Source organism: Ursus maritimus (assembly GCF_017311325.1).
Source record: "Ursus maritimus isolate PB19 chromosome X unlocalized genomic scaffold, ASM1731132v1 scaffold_X1, whole genome shotgun sequence".
In the NCBI taxonomy this organism is placed as follows: Eukaryota; Metazoa; Chordata; class Mammalia; order Carnivora; family Ursidae; genus Ursus; species Ursus maritimus.
This window is the reverse complement of record NW_024423319.1, coordinates 22255-44617: the sequence shown is the minus strand read 5'-3', so window position 1 is coordinate 44617 and position 22363 is coordinate 22255. Positions and strand designations below refer to the sequence as shown.

Sequence of the window (22363 nt, the reverse complement as noted above, 5' to 3'; positions counted from 1 at the left end):
GGTTTAGGCTTCATTTGCTGTTCATTCTCTAGCTCCCTTTAGGTGTATGGTTAGGTTGTATATGTGAGACTTTCCTTGTTTCTTGAGAAAGGCTTGTATTGCTATGTACTTCCCTCTTAGGGCTGCCATTGCTACATCCCAAAGGTTTTGAACAGTTGTGTTTTCATTTTCATTTGTTTCCATGCATTTTTAAAATTCTTGTTTAATTTTCTGGTTGACCCATTCAAGTGGGTCAAGTATTTGAGTTCCTTCCAAATTTCCTCCTGTGATTGAGTTCAAATTTCAAAGCATTGTGGTCTGAAAATATGCAGAGAATAATCCCAGTCTTTTGGTACCAATTGAGACCTGATTTGTGACCCAGTATGTGAGCTATTCTGGAGAATGTTCCGTGTGCACTCAAGAAGAATGTGTATTCTGTTGCTTTAGGAGGGATGTTCTGAATATATCTGTGAAGTCCATCTGGTCACTGTGTCATTCAAGGCCCTCGTTTTCTTGTTGATCTTCTGCTTAGATGATCTGTCCATTGCTGTGAGTGGGATGTTAAAGTCCTTACTCTAACTGCATTATTGTCAATGAGTTTCTTGAATTTTGTTATTAATTGGTTTATATAATTGGCTGCTCCCAAGTTAGGAGCATAAATATTTACAGTTGTTAGCTCTTCTTGTTGCATAGACCCTTTGAGTGTGATATAGTGTCCTCCTTCATCTCTTATTACAGTCTTTGGTTTGAAATATAATTTGTCTGATAGAAGGATTACTGCCCCAGCTTTTTTTTCATCTCCATTATAGCATGATAAATGGTTCTCCACCCCCTCACTTTTAATCTGGAGGTGTCTTTGGGTCTAAAATGAGTCTCAGTAGACAGCTTATCAGTGGGTCTGGCTTTTTGATCCAATCTGATACTCTTTGTCTTTTGATTGGAGCATTTTAGCCCATTTACATTCAGACTAACTATCGAAAGATATGAATTTAGTGCCATTGTATAACCTGTAAAGTCACTGTTCTGTATATTGTCTCTGCTCCTTTCTGGTCTGTGTTACTTTTAGGCTCTCTCTTTGCTTACAGAATCCCTTTTAATATTTCTTGCAGGGCTGGTTTAGTGATCACAGATTCTTTTAGCTTCTGTTTGTCCTGGAAGTGCTTTATCTCTCCTTCTATTCTGAATGACAGCCTTGCTGGGTAAAGTATTCTTGGCTGCATATTTTTCTCATTTTGCACCCTGAATATATCATGCCAGTCCTTTCTGGCCTGCCAGGTCTCTGTGGATAGGTCTGCTGCCAGCCTTATGTTTCTACCTCTGTAGGTTAAGGGCCTGTTGTCCTGAGCTGCTGTCAGGATTTTCTCTTTGTCTCTGAAATTTGCAACCTTCACTGTTAATATATCAAGGTGTTGACCTATTTTTATTGACTTTGAGAGGGGTTTTCTGTGCCTCTTGGACTTGAATGCCTGTTTCCTTCCAGATTAGGGAAGTTCCAAGCTGTAATTTGCTCATATATACCTTCTGCCTTCTCTTTCCTCTTCCTCTGGAACCCCAATTATTCTAATATTGTTTCACTTTATGGTATCGCTGATCTCTTGAGTTCTCCCCTTGTGATCCAGTAGTTGTTTATCTCTTTACCTCAGTTTCTTTATTCTCCATCATTTTCTCTTCCATCACTGATTCTCTCTTCTGCCTTATTTACCTTAGTAGTTAGAGCCTCCATTTTTTATTGCATCTCAGTAAAACCCTTTTTGATTTCGACCCAATTAGATTTTAGTTTATTTTTCCAGAAGGGGATTCTCTAGTGTCTTCTGTGCTTTTTTGAAGCCCAGCTAGTATCTTTATAATCGTTATTTTGAATTCTAGCTCTGACATTTTACTAATATCCACGTTTGTTAAGTCTCTGGCAGTTAGTACTGCCTCTTGTTCTTTTTTCTGGGGTGAGTTATTCTGTCTTGTCATTTTGCCAAAGAAGAATAGATGGATGAGAGAACAAAATACAAAAATATGAACCATGACTCCAGCAAAATATACAGTAAAGAAATCAGAAGAGATCAGTAACCAAAAAAGAAAAAAAAAAGGAAAAAAAGAGAATATGATCAAACAGGTGGATAGAGCAGGGTAACATACTAGGTCCTGGGTGTATTTTGGTCTGTTAGAAGAAACTAGATCCCAAATGGTAAAGAAAGAAAAACTTCTACATATACAAAAATAAAATTAAATACAATAAAAGGAAGCCAAAAATGAAGAATATGTATATATATGTATATAAAATGTAAACATAAAAATGAAAATTAAACAAGACTTAAAAAAAGAGCTGAAAACGTAAGAAACTAGTTGAGGAAAAAAGTAAGAAATTTGAAACTGAAAGACTAAAGAATCATGAGAAAAAAATCTCAAGTTCTATATACTGTTTTCCTCTAGTTCTGGAGTTTTGCAGTTCTGTGTGAATGGTAAACTTGGTATTAGCTGGATGTTCCTGCTGGTCTTCTGGGGGCGGGGCCTGTTGTGCTAATTCTCAGGTACTTTGCCTGGACATAGTCGCACCACCCTTGGGAGGGCTCAGTGTAAGTGGCTCAGGATTGTTCTATGTGGCTTTTGTTCGCTGAAGGCCTTCCACACCACTTTAGAGGATGAAAATAAAAATGGTGGCATCCCGTTCTCCAGCCCCAGAGCTGAATGATCCCTGCCCTCACTCTTCAGTGTGCCCTCAGGGAAAAGCAGTCAATCAGTTTTGTCTCCCTGGTTTCCATCCACACTCTGTGGTCACCCAGCCTGTGACCAAGCATTTTTATCTCAGGCACTGACCCCTTTTTGGATCTCCAAACCTGCAGATTCCCGTGGTGCTCACCCACACCACTCCTTCCTGGCGGAAGGAGGAAGGTCTTGCTGTGGTTCTGCTCCTTGCTGGGCCCCTGCTCAGAGAGCGGTCACCTGATCATGCAGTTGCTGGTTTATGGCAAAACCGAGCTGAAAGCCCACTCCTGGGCTTGCTGATTGCAGCCGGCTTCCCCTTTCTAATGCTTTTGATCTCTGCCACACTCATGCACTCCTGTTCTTTCTGTGACCTGGGGATCCTGAGACCACACTGTCCCACCTAGGACTCTGCCCCACTTCGCCACCTGAGTGCCTTTCAGGCAGGGGTGTCCCTCACAGAAACGGACTTCTAACAGTTCCAATTTTGCAGTCCCTGCTATATCACTTTCTAATAGCTGGCTGATTGAGGCCCCCTCCCCCCACGGTTTATTTTCCGATATGTTGGTTCACATTCACTTCTCCATACCTCTACTTTGCAAAAAGTGGTTGCTCTTCTATTTGTAGAATTGCAGCAATTCTTTCCTTATATCTCAGGCTGAGTTCACAGGTATTCAGAATGATTTGATAGCTATCTAGCTGAATTCCAGGTACCAGATGAAATTAAGGTCCCCTGCTTCTCCGCTATCGTCCTCCTTGGCCTCCTGTGATGTGTTTGTCTGATTTTGATATCAGTAAAACTGGCCTCATAGGATGAGTTGAGAAGTGTTCCCTCCACTTCTATTTTGGAAGAGTTTTTGAAAAATTGGTATTAATTCTTCTTGAAACGTTTGGTAGAATTCACCTTTGAAGTGATCTGGGCATGGGCTTCACCTTGTGCAAAGATTGAAAAGCATAGATTCAGAGTTTCCAGTCCAAGATGGCGATGTGGGAGGATCCTGATCTCACCTCCTCCATGGAACACACAAAATTACACCTATTTACGAGCAGTTCCTCCTGAGGAGGACCTGAGGGCCAACTGAACAGCTTCTGCACAACAAAAGATAGAATAGCAAAGCAACAGCAGGAGAAATGGAGACACAGTAATGAAGGGAACCCCTACCCCAGATGTTGACTGCAGTGGTGAGGGATAGTACTGAGGGACTGGGAGCACAGTCATCTGTCCTTGGGCACAGAAAAAACGCCATGGTTTAAAAAAGAAACTAGCTCATAAAATAGAACTAGAACTCCAGCAAACAACAATAGCTTCTGGAACTCTCTGGGTCAGAGGGACTGGTGAATGACATGGTTTTATGCTCCCCCTTCCCCTTGAAAGCACTGACTTGATCACAGTCTGGACACCATAGCCAGTTTGAGGTTTCAGTGAGCCCCAAGTCCCTTACCTCACATCAGCCCTGAACTCCTGGGCCACAGAAAAAACAGTTTAAAAGAGCAATCAGCATATAAAAGAGCCAGCACTAAAACTCCACCAAATGGTGAGGGAGCTGCTGGAACACTCTCTGGGTGGGAGAGGCTGACAGACATGGTCTCTTCTCCCCATTCCACCTTGGAAGCACAGTCTTGGCACCAAAATTGGTCTGCTTTGCTTCAGTGGCCCCAGGCCTCGAGCCCACACCAGCCCCAGCCATCCCACCAAAGTGGCCACAGAGCGGTGCATGGTGGGATACCCCTGGTTAGTGCTCAGTACAGCTCCAGCTGTTGTGCCCAGGTGACACAGGCACAAGGCATCCCAGAACACTCCAGGATCACACCAGTTTGGCTTCAGATGGCTTGCTAGGGAACCTCCAATGCAGAGTGCTCTGGAACCTCCTATCTAATGTGTGCCTTGGATCCAGCTGCCCACCAGGGCATCCCTGTGTGGAGAATCCCATAACACCCCTGTCTATTGCCAGCCTCAGCTCCATTCACCCTGGCAAGGCACCCACTACGTCAGGCACCCCAGGACATCCCAGCTTGTACCCATTTCAGCTTCAGCTGTCCTGCCAGGGCACACTTTGTGGGGAGAGCCAAGGGACCACACCAGTCCATGTCTGCTTCAGCTTTAGCTGTCCTGCCGGGGTGCCCCCCACATGGAGCACCCCAAGACCCCCTGACACATACCTTGCCGTGGTTCCAGTTGTCCTTTCAGACTCCTGTGCAGAGTCCTGGAAAACCTGGTTTATAGCCACTTCAGCTTCAGCCATCCTGCTAAGATGCCCTCTGTTCATAGATCCCTAGGACCCCCCAGCCTGCATGCACTTCAACTTCAGCTAATCCTGTCAAGGCACCTTCTGTATGGAGAGCCCGGGGACCTTCTGGCCCACACACAGCCTCAGCTCCAGCTACCTTGCCAGGGTACCTCCACATGGAAAACTTGAAATACCCTGGATAGCACCCACCTGCTGTGTGGAGAGCCCAGGGACTATACTGACCTGTACCCACCTCAAGCTTTAGCTTTCCTGCCAGGTCACCCACTGTGTGGAGAGCCCTGGGACCCCCAACCCATGCCAGCCACAGCTCCAGCCAGCCAGCAGAAATCACCAAGCATACACAGTCTACACAGGGGACAACCAGACACAAGACCATTCCTTCAATTTTAGAAGTAGCTGTTCCGCCTGATCCATAGAGACAAAATATAGAAAGTTAAACTAAATGGGCACGCAAGGCAACATGCTCCAAAAGAAATGGGACAAAACATCAGTAAAATAACTAAATGAAATGGAGATAAACAATATGCCTGATAAAATATTTAAAGTAATGATTGTAAAGATGCTCACTGGTCTGAAGATAAGAGTGGAAGAATTCAGTGAAACCTTTAATAAAGAGATATAAAATATAAAAAAGGACCAATCAGTTGAAGAATACAATAACTGCAATAAAAAATACTCGAGGGGGAATCAACAGTAGATTAGTGGATGCAGAAGAACATATCAGTGATCTGGAAGACTGGGTAATGGAAAGCACCCAAACCAAATAGCAAAAAGAGAAAAGAATAATTTGAGAATGTGGGGATAGGTTCAGGGATCTCTTGGACAACATCAAGCAAACACATGTTTACATTATAGGGATCCCAGAAGAAGAAGAGAGCGAATGGGACAGAGGAAATAATAGTTGAATACTTCAGTAATCTAGGGAAGGAAATAGACACCCAGTTTCAAGAAGCACCAGAGAATTCCAAAGAAGATGAACTGAACAAAGTCCACACCATGACACATAATAATTAAAATGTCAAAGATTAAAGATAAAGAGAGAATTTTAAAGGCAATAAGAGAAGCAAAAACTTAGCTACAAGAGAAACCCTATTTTTTGGGAGAAACTTTGCAGGTCAGAAGGGAATGGAATGATATATTAAAAGTGCTGAAAGGAAACAAAAAACCTACAACCAGAAATACTCTATCTTTTGAGGTTATCATTCATAATCAAGGAGAGAGAATGAATTTCCCAGACAAATAAAAGTTAAATGAGTTTATCACCACTAAACCAACCTTACAAGAAATGTTAAAGGGACTTCTCTAAGTGGAAAAGAAAAGGCCATAAGTAGACATAAGAAAATTGCAAATAAAAAGATGTAAAATATGACAGCATATACATAAAATGTGGAGGAGGGATTAAAAAAAGTTTGTTTTGGAATGTGTTTGAACTTAAATGACCATCAACTTAATATAGACTGCTATATACTTAGGATGTTATATATGAAACTCATGGTAACCACAAACTCAAAACCTGTAAGAGGTACACAAAAAATAGTAAGCCACCCATAACAGTACAGAATCTCATTAATCACAAAGAGCAAGAGAAGAAGAGAGGAAGAGAGAAGAGCTACAAAATGAACCTGAAAACAATTAATAAAATGGCAATAAGTATATACTTATGAATAATTACTTCAATTGTAAATGGCCTACGTTCTCCAGTCAAAAGATACAGGGTGGTAGAATGGATTAATAAAACACAAGACCCATTTTTATGCTGTCTACCAGAGACTCACCACAGACCTAAAGATACAGTGTGAAAGTGAAGGGATGAGAAAACACCATGAAAATGGAAGCGGGGAAACAAAGGCCTGGGTAGCAATACTTGTGTCAGACAAAGTAGGCTTTAAAATAATGACTGGCAGAACAAACTCCACCACTAAAGGCAGAGAAGAGACCACATTGAAGAGGATAGGGAGGGGGGAGATGTGGTGGGGAGTGAAATGGACCACAGCAATCTGTGGTGGGTGGGGGAGGGAGCCATGGGTGTGAAGCAGAGAGAATAAAAGACCATCACACCAGGAAGCCTGCATGGGGAAGACAAATCCACATAACATTTGGCTTTGAAAGCTAGAAGGGCCAAATTTCATGAGTTCTCATAACCAGCGAGACTTAAAAGGCCTGGAATTTTAAAAAGCGGGGCTCTGTTCTGGAAGAGCCTGGAAGGTAAGAGGAAACTGAGTCCCTTCCCCCCCCTTAAAGAGTCAACACAATGAACAGCCTGTGGAGATGCAGCACAGAAGCAACAGTTTGGAAAATGCCTGGGACATATGGGAGGGAGAGTAGTTTACTCATTTCAGAATGTGTCCCAGAGAAGCAGATGGCTGACAGGCTTTTCCAGGAACAAAGTAGCTGGCAGGCACCATCTTCCATCCCCACACCCCAGCATAAACACGTGGCACCTGGGAGAACCAGTGGCTAGAGGAAACAGAGAAGTGAATTAGTGACCTGGAAGACAGAGTAATGGGAAATAATCAGGCTGAGCAGTTGAGTGAAAAAAGGTTATGCAAAATGAGAATAGTCTTAGGGAACTCAGTGACTCCATCAAGCATAATATTCACATTATAGGGATCCCAGAAGAAGGGGTAGAAAATATATTTGAAGAAATAATAGCTGAAAACTTTCCTAATCTGGGGAAGGAAACATATCCAGATGCAGGAGGCACAGAGATCCCCCCAAAAAATCATCCTAAGGAGGTCCACACCAAGACACAAAGTAGTGATAAAGAGAGTTTTAAAAGCAGCAGGAGAACAGAAGACCGTTACAAGGAAAACCCTATAAGTGTATCAGCTGATTTTTCAGCTGAAACTTTGCAGGCCAGATGGGTGTGGCATGAAAAATTCAAGGGGCTGAAAAGAAAAAATCTGCAGCCAAGAATACTCTGTTTAGCAAGGCTATCATTCAGAATAGGAGAGAGAAAGTCTCCCAGAAACAAAAGCTGAAGGAGTTCATGACCACTAAACCAGCCCTATAAGAAATATTAAAGTGGACTCTCTGAGTGGAAAGGAAGGATCGTAATTAACAGTAGGAAAAGTAGGAAACACAAAAGCAGTAAAAAAAAAAAAAGTATATCTGTAAAAATCAGTCGAGATTCACAAAATAAAAGGATGTACTATATGATATATACGTAAAACATGGGGGAGGGAAGAGGAGTGGAGAATGGGTTCACACTTAAATGACCATGAACTTCATATAGACTGCTATATGTAGAAGATATTGTATACAAACCTAACGGCAACCACAAATCAAAAACCAGTAATAGATATGCAAAGAATAAAGAGAAAGGAATCCAAGTACATCACTAAGGAAAGCCAGCCAACTATGAAAGACAGAAAGAGGATCAGAGAACTAGAAAAACAACCACGAAACAAGTACCAAAATGGCAATAAGTACATATCTATCAATGATTACTTTTAATGTAAATGGACTAAAATTCCAATCAAAAGATCTAGGGAGACAGCATGGATAATAAAATAAGAACCATCTATATGCTGCCTGTAAGAGACTCATTTCAGACCTAAAGATACCTACAGATTGAAAGTGAGGGGATGGAGAAACATTTATTATGCAAATGGAGGTCTAAAGAAAGCCAGAGTAGTAATACTTATATCAGAAAAACTAGACTTTAAAACAGAGACTGTAACAAGAGACAAAGAAGGACACTATATAATAATAGAGGGGAAAACCCAATAAGAAGATACAACAATTATAAACATTTATGCACCCAACACGGGAGCACCTGAATACATAAAACATAAAGGAACTAATTGGTAGTAATACAATAATAGTAGGGAACTTTAACACCCCACTTATATCAATGGACACATCATCCATTCAGAAAGTCAACAAGGAAACAGTGGCTTTGAATGACACACTGGAACAAACGGATTTAACAGAGATATTCAGAACATTCCATCCGAAAACAGCAGAATACACATCCTTTTCAAGTGCACAGGGAACATTCTCCAGAATAGATCACATATTAGGCCACAAAACAAGTCTCAACAAATTAAAAAAGATCAAAGTCATACCTTGTATCTTTTTTGACCACAAAGCTATGGAAGTAGAAATCAACTGCAAGGAAAAACATGGAGGTTAAATGACATGTTACTAAATAATGGGCCAACCAAGAAGTCAAAGAAGAAATCAGAAATTACATGGAGAGAAATGCAAGTGAAAATAAAATGGTCCAAAATCTTTGGGATGCAGTAAAAGCAGTTTAAGAAAGAAATTTATAGCAATATAGGCCTACCTCAAGAAGCAAGAAAAATCTCAAACAACCTAACCTTACACCTAAAGGAGCTAGTGAAAGAGCAAACAAAACCCATAACCTGCAGAAGGAAGGAAATAAGGAGTAGAGCAGAAATAAATGAAGTGGAAAGTTAAAAACAATAGAACAAATCAAAGAAACGAGCAGTTTCTTAGAAAATAGGGGGTGCAAATAATCAGAAATGGAGGAGAAGAAATGACACCACAGAAATACAAATAATCGTAAGAGAATATTATGAAAAATTATATGCCAACAAACTGGGCGATCTGGAAGAAATGGACAGATTCCTAGAAACAATCTACCAAAACTGAAGCAGAAGGAAATCAAGGGACACCTGGGTGGCGCAGTCGTTATGCGTCTGCTTTCGGCTCAGGGCATGATCCGGGCGTTCTGGGATCGAGCCCCACATCAGGCTCCTCTGCTATGAGCCTGCTTCTTCCTCTCCCACTCCCCCTGCTTGTGTTCCCTCTCTAGCTGGCTGTCTCTATCTTTGTCAAATAAAATCTTTTTTAAAAAAAGAAGGAAATCAAAAATTTGAACAGACCAGCAGTGAAGTTGAATCAGTAATGAAAAAACTCCCAACAGCCTATCCCATTCCCCCACCCCCCCTCCCCTCTGGTGATGGGTAGTAAGGAGGGCATGTATTGCATGGTGCACTGGGTGTTATACGCAACTAATGAATCATCGAACTTTACATCAAAAACCAGGGATGTACTGTATGGTGACTAACATAATATAATAAAAAAACATTAAGGAAAAAAAAACTCCCAACAGACAAAAGTCCAGGACCAGACAGCTTCACAGGGGAATTCTACCAAACATTTAAAGAAGAGTTAACAACTATTCTTCTAGAACTTTTCCAAAATATAAAACAGGAAGGAACAATTCTAAATTCATTCTATGAGGCCAGAATTACCCTGATACAAAATGAGATAAACAGATAAAGACACCATAAAAAAAAGAGAACTACAGGCCAATATCTCTCATGAACATAGATGAAAAAGTCCTCAACAAAATACTAGCAAACCAAATCCAACAATAACATTAAAAAAAAATTCACCACACACAAGTGGGATTTATTTCTGGGCTGCAGGGGTGGTCAGTATTCACAAATGAATTAATGTGCTGCATCATATCAAGAGGAGAAAAGATAAAAACCATATTATCATTTCAAAGGATGCAGAAAAAGCATTTGAAAAATAACATCCATTCATGATAGAACCCCCAACAAATTAGTTTTAGAGGGAACATACTTCAACATTATATGTGAAAACCCCACAGCTAGCATCATCCTCAAAGGCGAAAAATTAAGAGCTTCACCCCTAAGGTCAGGAATAAAACAAGGATGTCCACTTTTACCACTTTCTTCAGCATAGTAGTGGAAGTCCTAAACACAGCAATCAGACAACAAAATGACATAAAAGGCATCCAAATCAGTAAGGAAGAAGCCAAACTTTCACTCTTTGCAGATGGCAAAATATTATATATAGGAAATCCTAAAGACTAGTAGAACTGATAAATTAATTTAGTAAAGTTTCAAGATACAAAATTGATGTGTAGAAATCTGTTGCCTTTTTGTACATTAATATTGAAGCAGCAACAAGACAACAATCCTTTTTACAATTGCACCAAACGTAATAAAATCCCTCGTAATAAACTGAACAAAAGAGGTGAAAGACCTGTACTCTGAAAACTATAAAACATTGATGAAAGAAATTGAAGATGACATGAAGAAATTGAAAGACATTCCATGCTTATGAATTGGAAGAACAAATATTGTTAAAATGTCTATAATACCCAAAGCAATCTATAGATTTAATGCAATCCCTATCAAAATACCGATAGCATTTTTCACAGGAGTAGAACAACCAGTCCTAAAATTTGTGTGGAACCACAAAAGACCCTGAATAACCAAAGAAATCTTGAAAAATAAAAACAAAACTGGAGGCATCTCAATTCCAGACTTCAAGTTATATTACAGAGCTGTAGTGATCAAAACAATATGGTACTGGCACAAAAATAGACATACAGATCAATGGAACAGAATAGAGAGCCCAGAAATAAACCCACAGTTATATGGTCAATTAATCTTTGACAGAGGAGGCAAGGATATGCAATGAGGAAAAAGTCTCTTCGGCAAGTGGTGGGCAAACTGGACCTCTTCCCTACACCACACACAAAAGTAAACTAAGATGGATTAAGGACTTTAATGTGAGACCTGAAACTATAAAAATCCTAGAGGAGAGCACAGGCAGTATGTTCTCTGACATTGACCCTAGTGACATCTTTCTAGAAATGTCTCCTGAGGCAAGGGAAACAAAAGCAAGAATAAACTATTGGGACTTCATCAAAATAAAAAGCTTCTGCACAGAGAAGGAAACAACAAAACTGAAAGACAGCTTACTGAATGAAAGAAGATATTTGCAAATGACATATCTGTTAAAGGGTTTGTTCCAAAATATATAAAGAACTTCTAGAACTCAACACCAAAAAAACCCCCAGGTATTCCAGTTAAAAAATGGGCTGAAGACACAAACAGACTTTTCTCTAAAGAAGACATCCAGATGGCCAACAGACACCTGAAATGATCTCAACATCACTTATCATCAGGGAAATGTGAATCAAACTACAGTGAGATATCACCTAACGCAAGTTGCAATGGCTAAAATAAAAAACACAAAGTGTTGGTGAGGGTGTGGATAAAGAGGAAGCCCTTTGCCCTGTTGGTGGGAATGCAAACGTGCAACCACTGTGGAAAACAGTATGGAGGATTCTCAAAAAGTTAAGAATATAACTACTCTATTATCCTTAATTGCACTGCTGTGTATTTACCCAAATAATATAAAGCACCAATTTAAAGGGATATATATGCATGCCTATGTTTATAGCAACATTATTTACAATAGCCAAGCTATGGGAGCAGCCCAAGTGTCCATCAATAGATGAATGCATAAAGGTGTTATACAGACGTGTGCGCGCGCACACACACACACACACACACACACACAGGAATATTATTCAGCCATAAAAAAAGAATGAAATTTTGCCATTTGCAATAGCATGGATCAATCCAGAGAGTATAATGCTAAGCAAAATATGCCAGAGAGGGACAGATACCATATGATTTCACTCATATGTGGAATTAATAAAACAAATGAACAAAGAGAAAAAAGGAGACAAACCAAAGAACATAATCTGAACTGTAGTGAACAGATGACTACTAGCAGGGAGGTGGATGGTGGGGTGTGAAACAGGTGAAGAGGATTAAGAGTATACTTATCTTGATGAGCACTGAGTAATATATGGAACTGTTGAAACACTGTATTGTACACCTGAAACTAATATAACACTGTATTATCTATACTGGCATTAAATTTTTTTAATTTAAAAAATAAAAAAAGAGAAAGGACCCAAATAAAATCAGAAATGAAAGAGAATAACTGACACCACAGTAATAAAAAGATTACAGTAGAGTACTACAAAAAAAAAATACATGCCAAGAAATTGGACAACCTAGAAGAAATGAGTAAATTCTAGAAACACATTCCAAAATTCCAAAACTGAATTAGGAAGAAATAGAAAATCTGAACAGACCAAGTATGAGTAAGAAAATTGAATCAGTGGTCAGAAACCTACCAAAAATTAAAAATTCAGGACCATATGGATTCACGTGGGAATTCTACCAAACATTTAAAGAAGAGTTAATATCCATTCTCTTCAAAGTACTCCAAAAAATAGAAAAGGAAGGAAATCTTCCAGATACTTCTACAAGGCCAGCATTACCCTGATACCAAAACCAAAGACATCACAAAAAAAGAAAATAGGCCAATATCTGTGATGAACATAGATTCAAAAATCTTCAACAAAATAATAGTAAACCACATCCAACAATACATTAAAAGGATCATTACCACTATCAAGTGGGATTGATTCTGGGGATACAAGTATGGTAATATATTTATAGATCAGTCAGCATGATATACCACATCAATAAAACAACAGATAAAAATCATATGGTCATTTCAAAAGATGCAGAAGAAGCATTTGACAAAATTCAGTATCCATTCACTATAAAACTCTCAACAAAGTGGTTTTAGAGGGAACATACCTCAACATAATAAAAGCATATATGACAAACCCATAGCTAACATCATGCTTACTGGTGAAAATCTCAGCACTTTAAGATCAGGAACAAGACAAGAATGTCCACTCTCACCGCCTTTTTTTAAAGTTGATTTATTTATTTTAGAGAGCGAGAGAGAGAAGGGGCAGAGGCAGAGGGAGAATCTCAGACTCAGTGCTGAGCACCAAACCCAATGTGGGGCTTGATCTCAAAACCCTGATATGATGACCTAAGCTGAAACCAAAAGTTGGATGCTTAACTGAATGTGCCACCCTGGTGCCCCCACTCTCACCACTTTTATTCAACAGAGTACTACGATCAGATAACAAAAGAAAAAACATGAGGCATCCATATTGGTGAGGAAGAAGTTAAGCGCTATCTCTGCAGATGACATGATACTATACATAGAAAACCCTAAGGACTCCACTAAAATGTACTGGAAGTAATAAAATACAGTAACATTGCAGGATACAGTTAATTTGCAGTTGTGCCAAAAAAATAAAATACCTAGGAATAAACTTGCCCAAGGAGGTGAAAGACTTGTACTCTGAAAACTATAAAACATTCATGAAAGAACTTGAAGATAACACAAGCAAACAAAGATATTATTCCATGCTTATGGGTTGGAAGAATTAATATTGTTAAAATGTCCATACCACTCAAAGCAATCTACAGATTCAACACAATCCCTATCAAAATACTAATAGTATTTTTCACAGAATTAGAACAAGTGATACTAAAATTTGTATGGAACCACAAAAGACTCTGAATAGCCAAAGCAATCTTAAGTAGTACAAATCCCAGATTTCAAGATATATTACAAAGCTATAGTAATCAAAACAGCATGGTACTGGCACAAAAATAGACACATAGATCAATGGAACAAAATAGCTCAGAAATAAACCCACACTTATGTGACCAATTAATCAATGACAAAGGCAAGACATAACGATGAGGAAAAGACAGTCTCTTCAAGAAATGGTGTTGGGAAAAGTGGACAGGTACATGCAAAAGAATGAAACTGGACCACTTTTTTTAACCATACATAAAAAGTAAACAAAAAGGATTAAGGAACTAAATGTGAGACCTGAAACCGTAAAAATCCTAAAAGAGAACACCAGCAGTAATTTCTTTTGACATTGGCCTTAGCGCCATTTTTCTAGATATGTCTCCTGAGGCAAGGGAAATAACAAAAATAAACTATTGGGACTACATCAAAATAAAAAGCTTTTTGCACAGTGAAGGAAACCATCAACAAAACTAAAAGGCAAGCTACAGAATGGGAGAAGAGTTTTGCAGATGATATCTGATAAGGGCTTAATAATCTAAAATATTTAAAGAATTTATGTAAACACCAAGAAAACAAATAATCTGATTAAAAAATGGGCAGAAGACATCGAGATGGCCAACAGACCCATGAAAAGATGCTCAACATCACTCATTATCAGGGAAATGCAAATCAGAACTACAACAAGATATTACCTTACACCAATGAGAATGGCTAACATCAAAAGGACAAGAAATAACAAGTATCTGTGAGGATGTGGAGAAAAACCCTCATGCAGCATTTGTGGATATGTAAACTAGTAACAGCCATTGTCCAAACTATGGAGGTTCCTCAGAAAATTAAAAATGGAAATACCATATGATGCAATAACTGCACTACAGAGTGTTTGCCCAAAGAAAATGAAAACACTAATTGGAAAAGATATATGCATACTTAGGTTTATTGCAGCATTATTTACAGTAGGAAAGATATAGAAGCAACCTAAGTGTCCATTGATAGATGAATGGATAGAGAAGATGTAGTATGTACATGTAATGGAATATGACACAGCTATAAAAATGATTATCTTGCCATTTGTGACTACATGGATGGACCTAGAGAGTATTATGCTAAGCTCAATAAGTCAGTTAGAAAAAGACAAATACCATATGATTTCAGTCATATGTGGAATCTAAACAACAAATGAACATACAAAAAAAAGCAGAGGGGCACCTGGATGGCTCAGTTGGTTAAGCGTCTGCCTTCAGCTCAGGTCATGTTCTTGCGGTCCTGGGATTAAGCCCTGTGTTGGCCTCCCTGCTCAGCAGGGAGTCTGCTTCTCCCTCTCTCTCTGCCCCTCTCCCCACTTGTGCTCTCTGTCTCTCAAATAAATAAAATCTTTTTTTAAAAAAAGCAGAAATAAACCCATAAGTACAGAGAACAAACAGATGGTTGCCAGAGGGGAGGGTAGCAGGGGATGGACAAGATGGGTGAAGGAGAGGGGGAGATACAGGCTTTCAGTTATGGAAATTAATAAGTTACAAGGATGAAAGGTAGAGATAGTCAATGATAGCACTGTATGGTGACAGATGGTAGCTACATTTGTGGTAGGCATAGCATAACATAAAGAAGTTGAATCACTGTGTGGTGTACCCGAAACTAATGTAACATTGTGTCAACTATACTCAAATCTTAAAAAATTATAATTATTCAATCTATTTATTGTAATTATTCAGATTTCCTATTCCTTCTTGAGTCTGTTTTGGTGTTTTATGTCTTTCTAGGAATTTATCCATTTCATCTAAGTTATCTAATGCATTGACATACTCTTGTTCATAGTATTTTCTTAGGATCCCTTTCATTTCTGTGAAGTTGATAGTGATTATTTCAGTAATTTGAGTTGTCTGTCTTTTTTTTCTTGGTCAGTTTGTGCAAGGTTTTGTCAATTTTGTTCATCTTTTCCAAAAACCTGTTTCTGGTTTCACTGATTTTTCTCTAGTGTTTTCTGTTCTGTATTTTTTTTCCTCTGATTTTTATTTCCTTCCTTCCGTTAGCTTTGGATTTAGTATGCTCTTCTTTTTCCAGTTCATTAAGGTAGAAAGTTATTAGTATGAAATCTTTTTTTCTTAGCTTGCTCAGGCTACTATAAAAAATTACTGTAGACTGGATAGTTTAAATAACAGAAATTCATTTTCTCACAATTCTGGAGGCTTGAAGTCCAAGATCAAGGTGCCTGCCTAGTCAGATTCTGGTGAGAACTCTCTTGCCAGATTGCAGAAGGCCCCTCTCACTATGTCCTCACATGGTAGGAAGCAAGACAGAGAGTAAACTCTCTGTTTTCTCTTCTTACTAGTACACTAATTTCAACCATAAACCGTCATGGCCTCATCTAAACCTAATGATATCCTAAAGTCTCCCATCTCCACATACCATCACATTAGGGGTTAGGGCTTCAATATATGAATTTCAGAGGGATACATTTCAGTCTATAACATCTTTCTACTCTTTAATGTAAGTGTTTACTGCTATAATTTTCTTCTATGCACTGCTTTTGCTTCATCCCATAAGTTACCTTCTGCTACTGATTTCAACTATCATTCCATTGTTAAGTCCAATAGCTGAGCCCACCCCCACCAAAGTAAGTTTCCAGCCTCTGCTCTTTTTCCTGTATATTGATCACAGTTTCCTGTTTTTTTTCCCATTATCTCATAATTTTTTGTTGAAAACTAGATGTTTTAGGTAATGTATTATAGCAACTCTGGGTACTGATTCCCATCCTCTGGGGTTTGTTGTTTGGTTATTTGCTTAGTGACTGGGCTGGACTTTTTCTTTGAACTTTGGTTTCCCCACAGTGTGCAGTCTCTAATGTCATTTCTCAGAGGGAATAGCCTTGAGCATGTGTAGTCACACTGGAGTGACACAACTGTCTTTGAGTATCTCTTCTCCTAATCTCCCTGTCAAGCTTCTAGCTTGTCTGCCTCTGTTGGTGTCACACCCAGATGTTAGCCTCCACAAACTGCAAGCTAATTGCTGTATTTTTTGGTAACAGTTCCCCCAGACATAAGTTGATCCAGTGTAATCTGATAGAGCTTCTAATAGAACTTCTGCCCTATGTGTAGAGCTAGGTGAAGGAAAGGAACCTCAGACCTATCAGGCAGGCCTTATGGGAATAGAGCTTCTGCGTCAGGGAGCTAGAGTTAGGATGGAATGGGAGGAGAAATGTTAATGACTTTTCCCTGCTGGGGAGAAAGCATAGCTTTTGACTGGGACCTAGANNGAAAGAGCCTCCAGGCTTTAGCTGCCTGGAGTAGAGCTTCTGTCTCAGCTGAGGGATGGAGCAGGTCATGCCTCAAATGCCATAGACTCACTGTTCTTACTAAGAGTTAGATAATTTTCTTATATATGTTTCTCCATTTGCTGTATGCCCTTAGGACATTCATAGTTTTCAGAGACTTTAAATAGTTGTGGCTTTTGTTTTCATAATTTTTCAGGTTATAGTTATTTTGTTGGAGAGAGGGTCTGTAGAACTTCTCACACTATAATTCTGGAAGTGTCCAACTCTCACTCATTTTGAGGGCTCCATTTTTTAAAACTCTCAGATCATACCCTTAATTTAGGGTTTGCAAACTATAATCCTTGGATCAAATATGCATAAAGTTTCATTGGAATGCCATCACACCCATTTATTTACATATTGTCTATGTCTAACAGAGTTGAGTAATTGTGACAGAGACCATTTGGCCCAGGAAGCCTAAAATATTTAGTATCTGGCCTTTTACGGAAAAAAAAACTGCCAACCCCTACTTTAGATGATCAGCTTTACTGAAGTCTTTTATTACTTAAAGATAAAAGTGCTTCTGTAGTAAATATGAGTTGTCAAGAATACCAGCTATAATTAAAATCAGATTTGGCTTGAAGATAAAAATAGATTTGTAATATAAACATGATATTTTCTGTTTTTTCCAACATTTTCAGATCTGGTAGCTCAGCGAGGAGAGAGATTGGAATTATTGATAGATAAAACAGAAAATCTTGTGGATTCGGTAAGTATGGGATACAGTAATATTTTCAGGATCTAAATAAAGTAGAGAAACTGGTTGATGGCTAACATAATAGGGAAATATGTTAAATTTAATAATTTACAGGGTTTTTTTTTCCTTTCTAACTCCATTATGTGATGATGTTGTGATGGTAAGGGTAACAATGAGGCATAAAATAAAAGCCACAACCCATTAGAAACCATTAAGGAAATTTTGGTTTGGAAAACATGCTCAATGTACAGAAATAGTTTTTTAAAGCTTTAGATTGATGCCTTTATGGTTTAGTTCAGTTGCATATACCATTCTGTTCCTGTACGTTTTGTGAAACATGAAACAAATAAATGTGCAGGCCAGTTGTGATCCAATATGAATCCTGAAAACTGGGCAATTCAGTCACTTTCTTGCTTACCATGATAGCTTGAGCCTTCATTGTATCAAGCACGAGTCAAATTGGGAAGGGCCAGTGAGCCTTAAAAGAGTCATTGTGTCCCTTGGACCTCCTTATGCTACAATTCTGTGTGTCTTTGCATTTTCCATCTGGTTAGTGGATGGGGGTTTTCAGGAAAGATGATAGATATACAGTGAATAGATGGAGGGTAGAGATCAGTTAAATTTTAGGTCTACACAATTACAAATTTAAATGCGGAGTTTACACCTTGAAATGGATTAGTGAGTGATCATGTTTATTCCTGCTGGCAGCTAGATTGTAGTGGTTAGGAGCACAAGCTCTACAGTCAGGCTGCCTGGGATTGATTCCCCTCTCTGCCACTTAGTAGTTATGCAACCTTAGACAAGTTACTTAAACTGTCTTTGCCTCAGGCATCATTGTCTGTAAAATGGAGCGGTACCTCTTTAAATCAGATAATGCACGGAAAGTGCCTAACACAGTGTCTTGTGCATAGTAAGAGATATTTCAGTGTTTATTGTTATTGTTAGCTTTAGAGGGACATCTCTTAACAGTAGTTCTTAGGAGGATAATAGTTTTAAGTCAAAGCACATGGTAGTTGGAGGAAGGGTAGTACCATATAGCAAGTCAAAATACCAGGCTTCTATAATGGCTCACTTTGTAACCCATTGCTATGGGGCAAAGAAGTATCTGATCCCAGATCTGCATATCAAATTCTTAATCCATGAAGATTACTCTATTTAGCTAGAATAGTCTATATTTGGCCAGTGCTAGTATAGCCTGTAATTTCCAAATAAGTCTTTAATTTTGTTGACTATGTGACCCAGAATAACAAAAGGTATTAATTAACAGATGTCTCTCTTTATGGAGGAATAACATATATAGAATAAAGTGCAGCAAGTGAACCATTTAGTTATTTTTTACACATGTCTATATGCATGTAACCGCCACTTCAGTCAAGATAAAAAAAAAAAAACATTTCCAATACTGCAGAAAGCTGCCTCATGCTCCTTCCTGTTAATAATCCCCAACAGAGGTAACCATTTTATGACTTATATTTTCCTAGATGATGTTTTGTTTGTTCTTAAATGTATAAAAATGGATTCATATGTTATATACTAGCTTCTCTGTGGCCTCTTTCACTATTATGTCTATGAGATTCATTCAAGTTGTTCAGATATGGTAATAATTTATTGTTTTGTACTACTCAGTTGTATAAGTCTACCTGCCACAATTTGTTTATCCATGCTCCCCTGTTGAGAATCCATTCTAATTCTGGATTCTCTATTTTGTCCCATTAATCTGTTCTTTTTTTTTTTTTCAGTTTTTTTTCTTTCTGTGTTTCATTTAGGATAGCTTCTGTTAGTTTTCTTTTGTGGTTTGTAATCTGCTGTTATTCCCACCTCATATATTCTTCGTCTCTACAAGTTTGATTTGGCTGTTTTTTATATCTTCCACATGTCTGTCTCCTTTACATGTGCATATTTTCCTCTACCTTCTTGAATATATGAAATATATGTACAACTGAACTGGTTATTCCACTTTCGGTGAACTTGGGCATACAGCTCTGTTGGATATATACCGAGGAGGGGAATTGCTGGGCTATTAGGGAATTTTCTTGTTTGGTTGCTTTAAACTCTTTGTGTCTGGTGGGAATGGTTCAGTAGATACTAAGAAGTCAGTGTTGCAAAAGAAAATGGATAACTGAAGGAGAAAAGTTCCTTGGGTTTTTGGCCTCATACAAGTAAATACATATCTTTTTATGGAAATTGAACAGATTTTTATGGCTCAAAAATCCCAGGATTATATTGGACAGAACAGGCAAATGTGTTTGCAGCCAACTGGCTTAGAGGGAACATTTCTTCCTGAAAGCATAAAGAGGAAGAGGCTTTCACACTATCAGGAAGAGCCACTTCTTCTTTTTTTTTTTATTCTTTTTATTTTTTTTATAATAATTTTTTTATTATGTTATGTTAGTCAACATACAGTACATCCTTAGTTTTTGATGTAATGTTCCATGATTCATTATTTGCGTATAACACCCAGTGCACCATGCAATATATGCCCTCCTTAATACCCATCAGTGGCCTATCCCAATCCCCCACCCGCCTCTCCTCTGAAGCCCTCAGTTTGTTTCCCAGAGTCCATAGTCTCTCATGGTTCATTCCCCCTTCTGTTTACCCCCCTTCATTCTTCCCTTCCTTCTCTTACCGATCTTCCTGCTATTTCTTATGTTCTATAAATGGGTGAAACCATATGATAATTGTCTTCTGATTCTTGACACCATGTGCATTATTTCAGTGGACAAGAAAAAGGGGAGAAGATTTTCCAGTGGGCTCGTACTGCTGCCCATACACCTGACCAAGTCCTACTTCTGAGAACTAGTGATTATGAATGGCTAGTCTCTACCTGTGAACAGAGTAATGAATTCATGATTCAACATGATTAATGAAAGTAAAAGTTTTACAGGTTATTACTACAAATCGGTCATGTAGTCAGTGCCAGGGATCAAATAATTCATGTTTTTTTTTCTAGTCTGTCACCTTCAAAACAACCAGCAGAAATCTTGCACGAGCCATGTGTATGAAGAATCTCAAACTCACTATCATCATCATCATCGTATCAATTGTAAGTTTTTGTCATTTTAGTGTGTTATTTTATTTTTCAATCTTTAGGAAACTGGATGCTGGAATTCTTTCTCAATAATTAGCTGTCCTGTGAAATCACTCCAAAATATTGTACTTAAACCCCATCTTCCTATTGAGAATGTTTATATGTAAGGAGTCAGGCAAAGCATTCCAAATATTCCTGGGTATTTAATGTTTTTGTTACTATTGAAATGAGATGCTTTTAAAATTACCTTTTGTAATTGATTCCATATTTTCTAATTATATTTCTATTTTCTAGGTGATTGCATGCTCCATTTCTTTATTTCTGTTTTCTCTTTTCTAATTGATCTGTCTTTGTGTCTGGCAACTTTGCATAACTCTTATTAGTTGTAATAGTTTGTCAGTTTATTCTTCTGTATTCTGATTTCTTCTGTCAGGAGTCAGTAAACGTTCTGTAAAGTGCCAGATAATAAATATTTTACACTTTTCAGGCTGCATATAGTCTCTGTCACGTATCCTTTTTCTTTTAAACCTTTAAAAATATAAAAACCATTTTTAGCTCACAAGCCATGGGCTCTAATTTGCTGACTCAGTCTATAGGTAAATTATGATACCATCTGTAAATAATTTCAACATTATCAAATTTATATACACATGGTTATATATAATTCTACATAATTATATATAGGTATGTATATGTATATATAATTTGCAATTACTAGCAATGTTGAATAATTATGGTGCCAGTGGGCATCTTTACTTAGTTCCTGGTTTTAAGCGGAATGCTTCTAATATTTCATTTATAAGAGTGATATGTAAGGGTGCCTGGGTGGTTCAGTCAGTTCATTTGGGGCCTCTCTCACATGGAGGTCCCTGCTCAGTGAGGCGCCTGCTTCTCCCTCTCTCCTCCCCCCACTTGTTTTCTCTCTTTCAAGTAAATAAATAAAATCTTTTTAAAAAAGAGTGATATGTATTATGAATTCTTGTTAGATTTTTATTGTCAAGTTAAAGAACTTTATTTTTGTTTCTAGATTGCCTAAAGTTTTAGTCAGGAATAGGGATTTAATTTTGGGAAATGATATTTCTCTTCCCAATGAGTTGATAATATGACTATCTACATTTAATAGTAATATATAGAATTACATTAATAATTGTGCTTAAACTATCCTTTCATTTCTGGGATAAATA

General features: G+C 38.3%; 1 protein-coding gene across 4 annotated transcripts in view; it reads left to right on the top strand.

The window, feature by feature from the left end:
• VAMP7 (vesicle associated membrane protein 7) overlaps positions 1 to 22363 on the top strand; it is a 68335-nt gene that overhangs the window by 42987 nt on the left and 2985 nt on the right. For all 4 annotated transcript variants that reach the window (XM_040626555.1, XM_040626548.1, XM_040626543.1 and 1 more), the window contains 2 exons: positions 18096 to 18163; positions 21102 to 21194. In XM_040626555.1, the coding sequence (XP_040482489.1) occupies positions 18096 to 18163; positions 21102 to 21194 (161 nt within the window). The remainder of the gene's footprint in view (positions 1 to 18095; positions 18164 to 21101; positions 21195 to 22363) is intronic.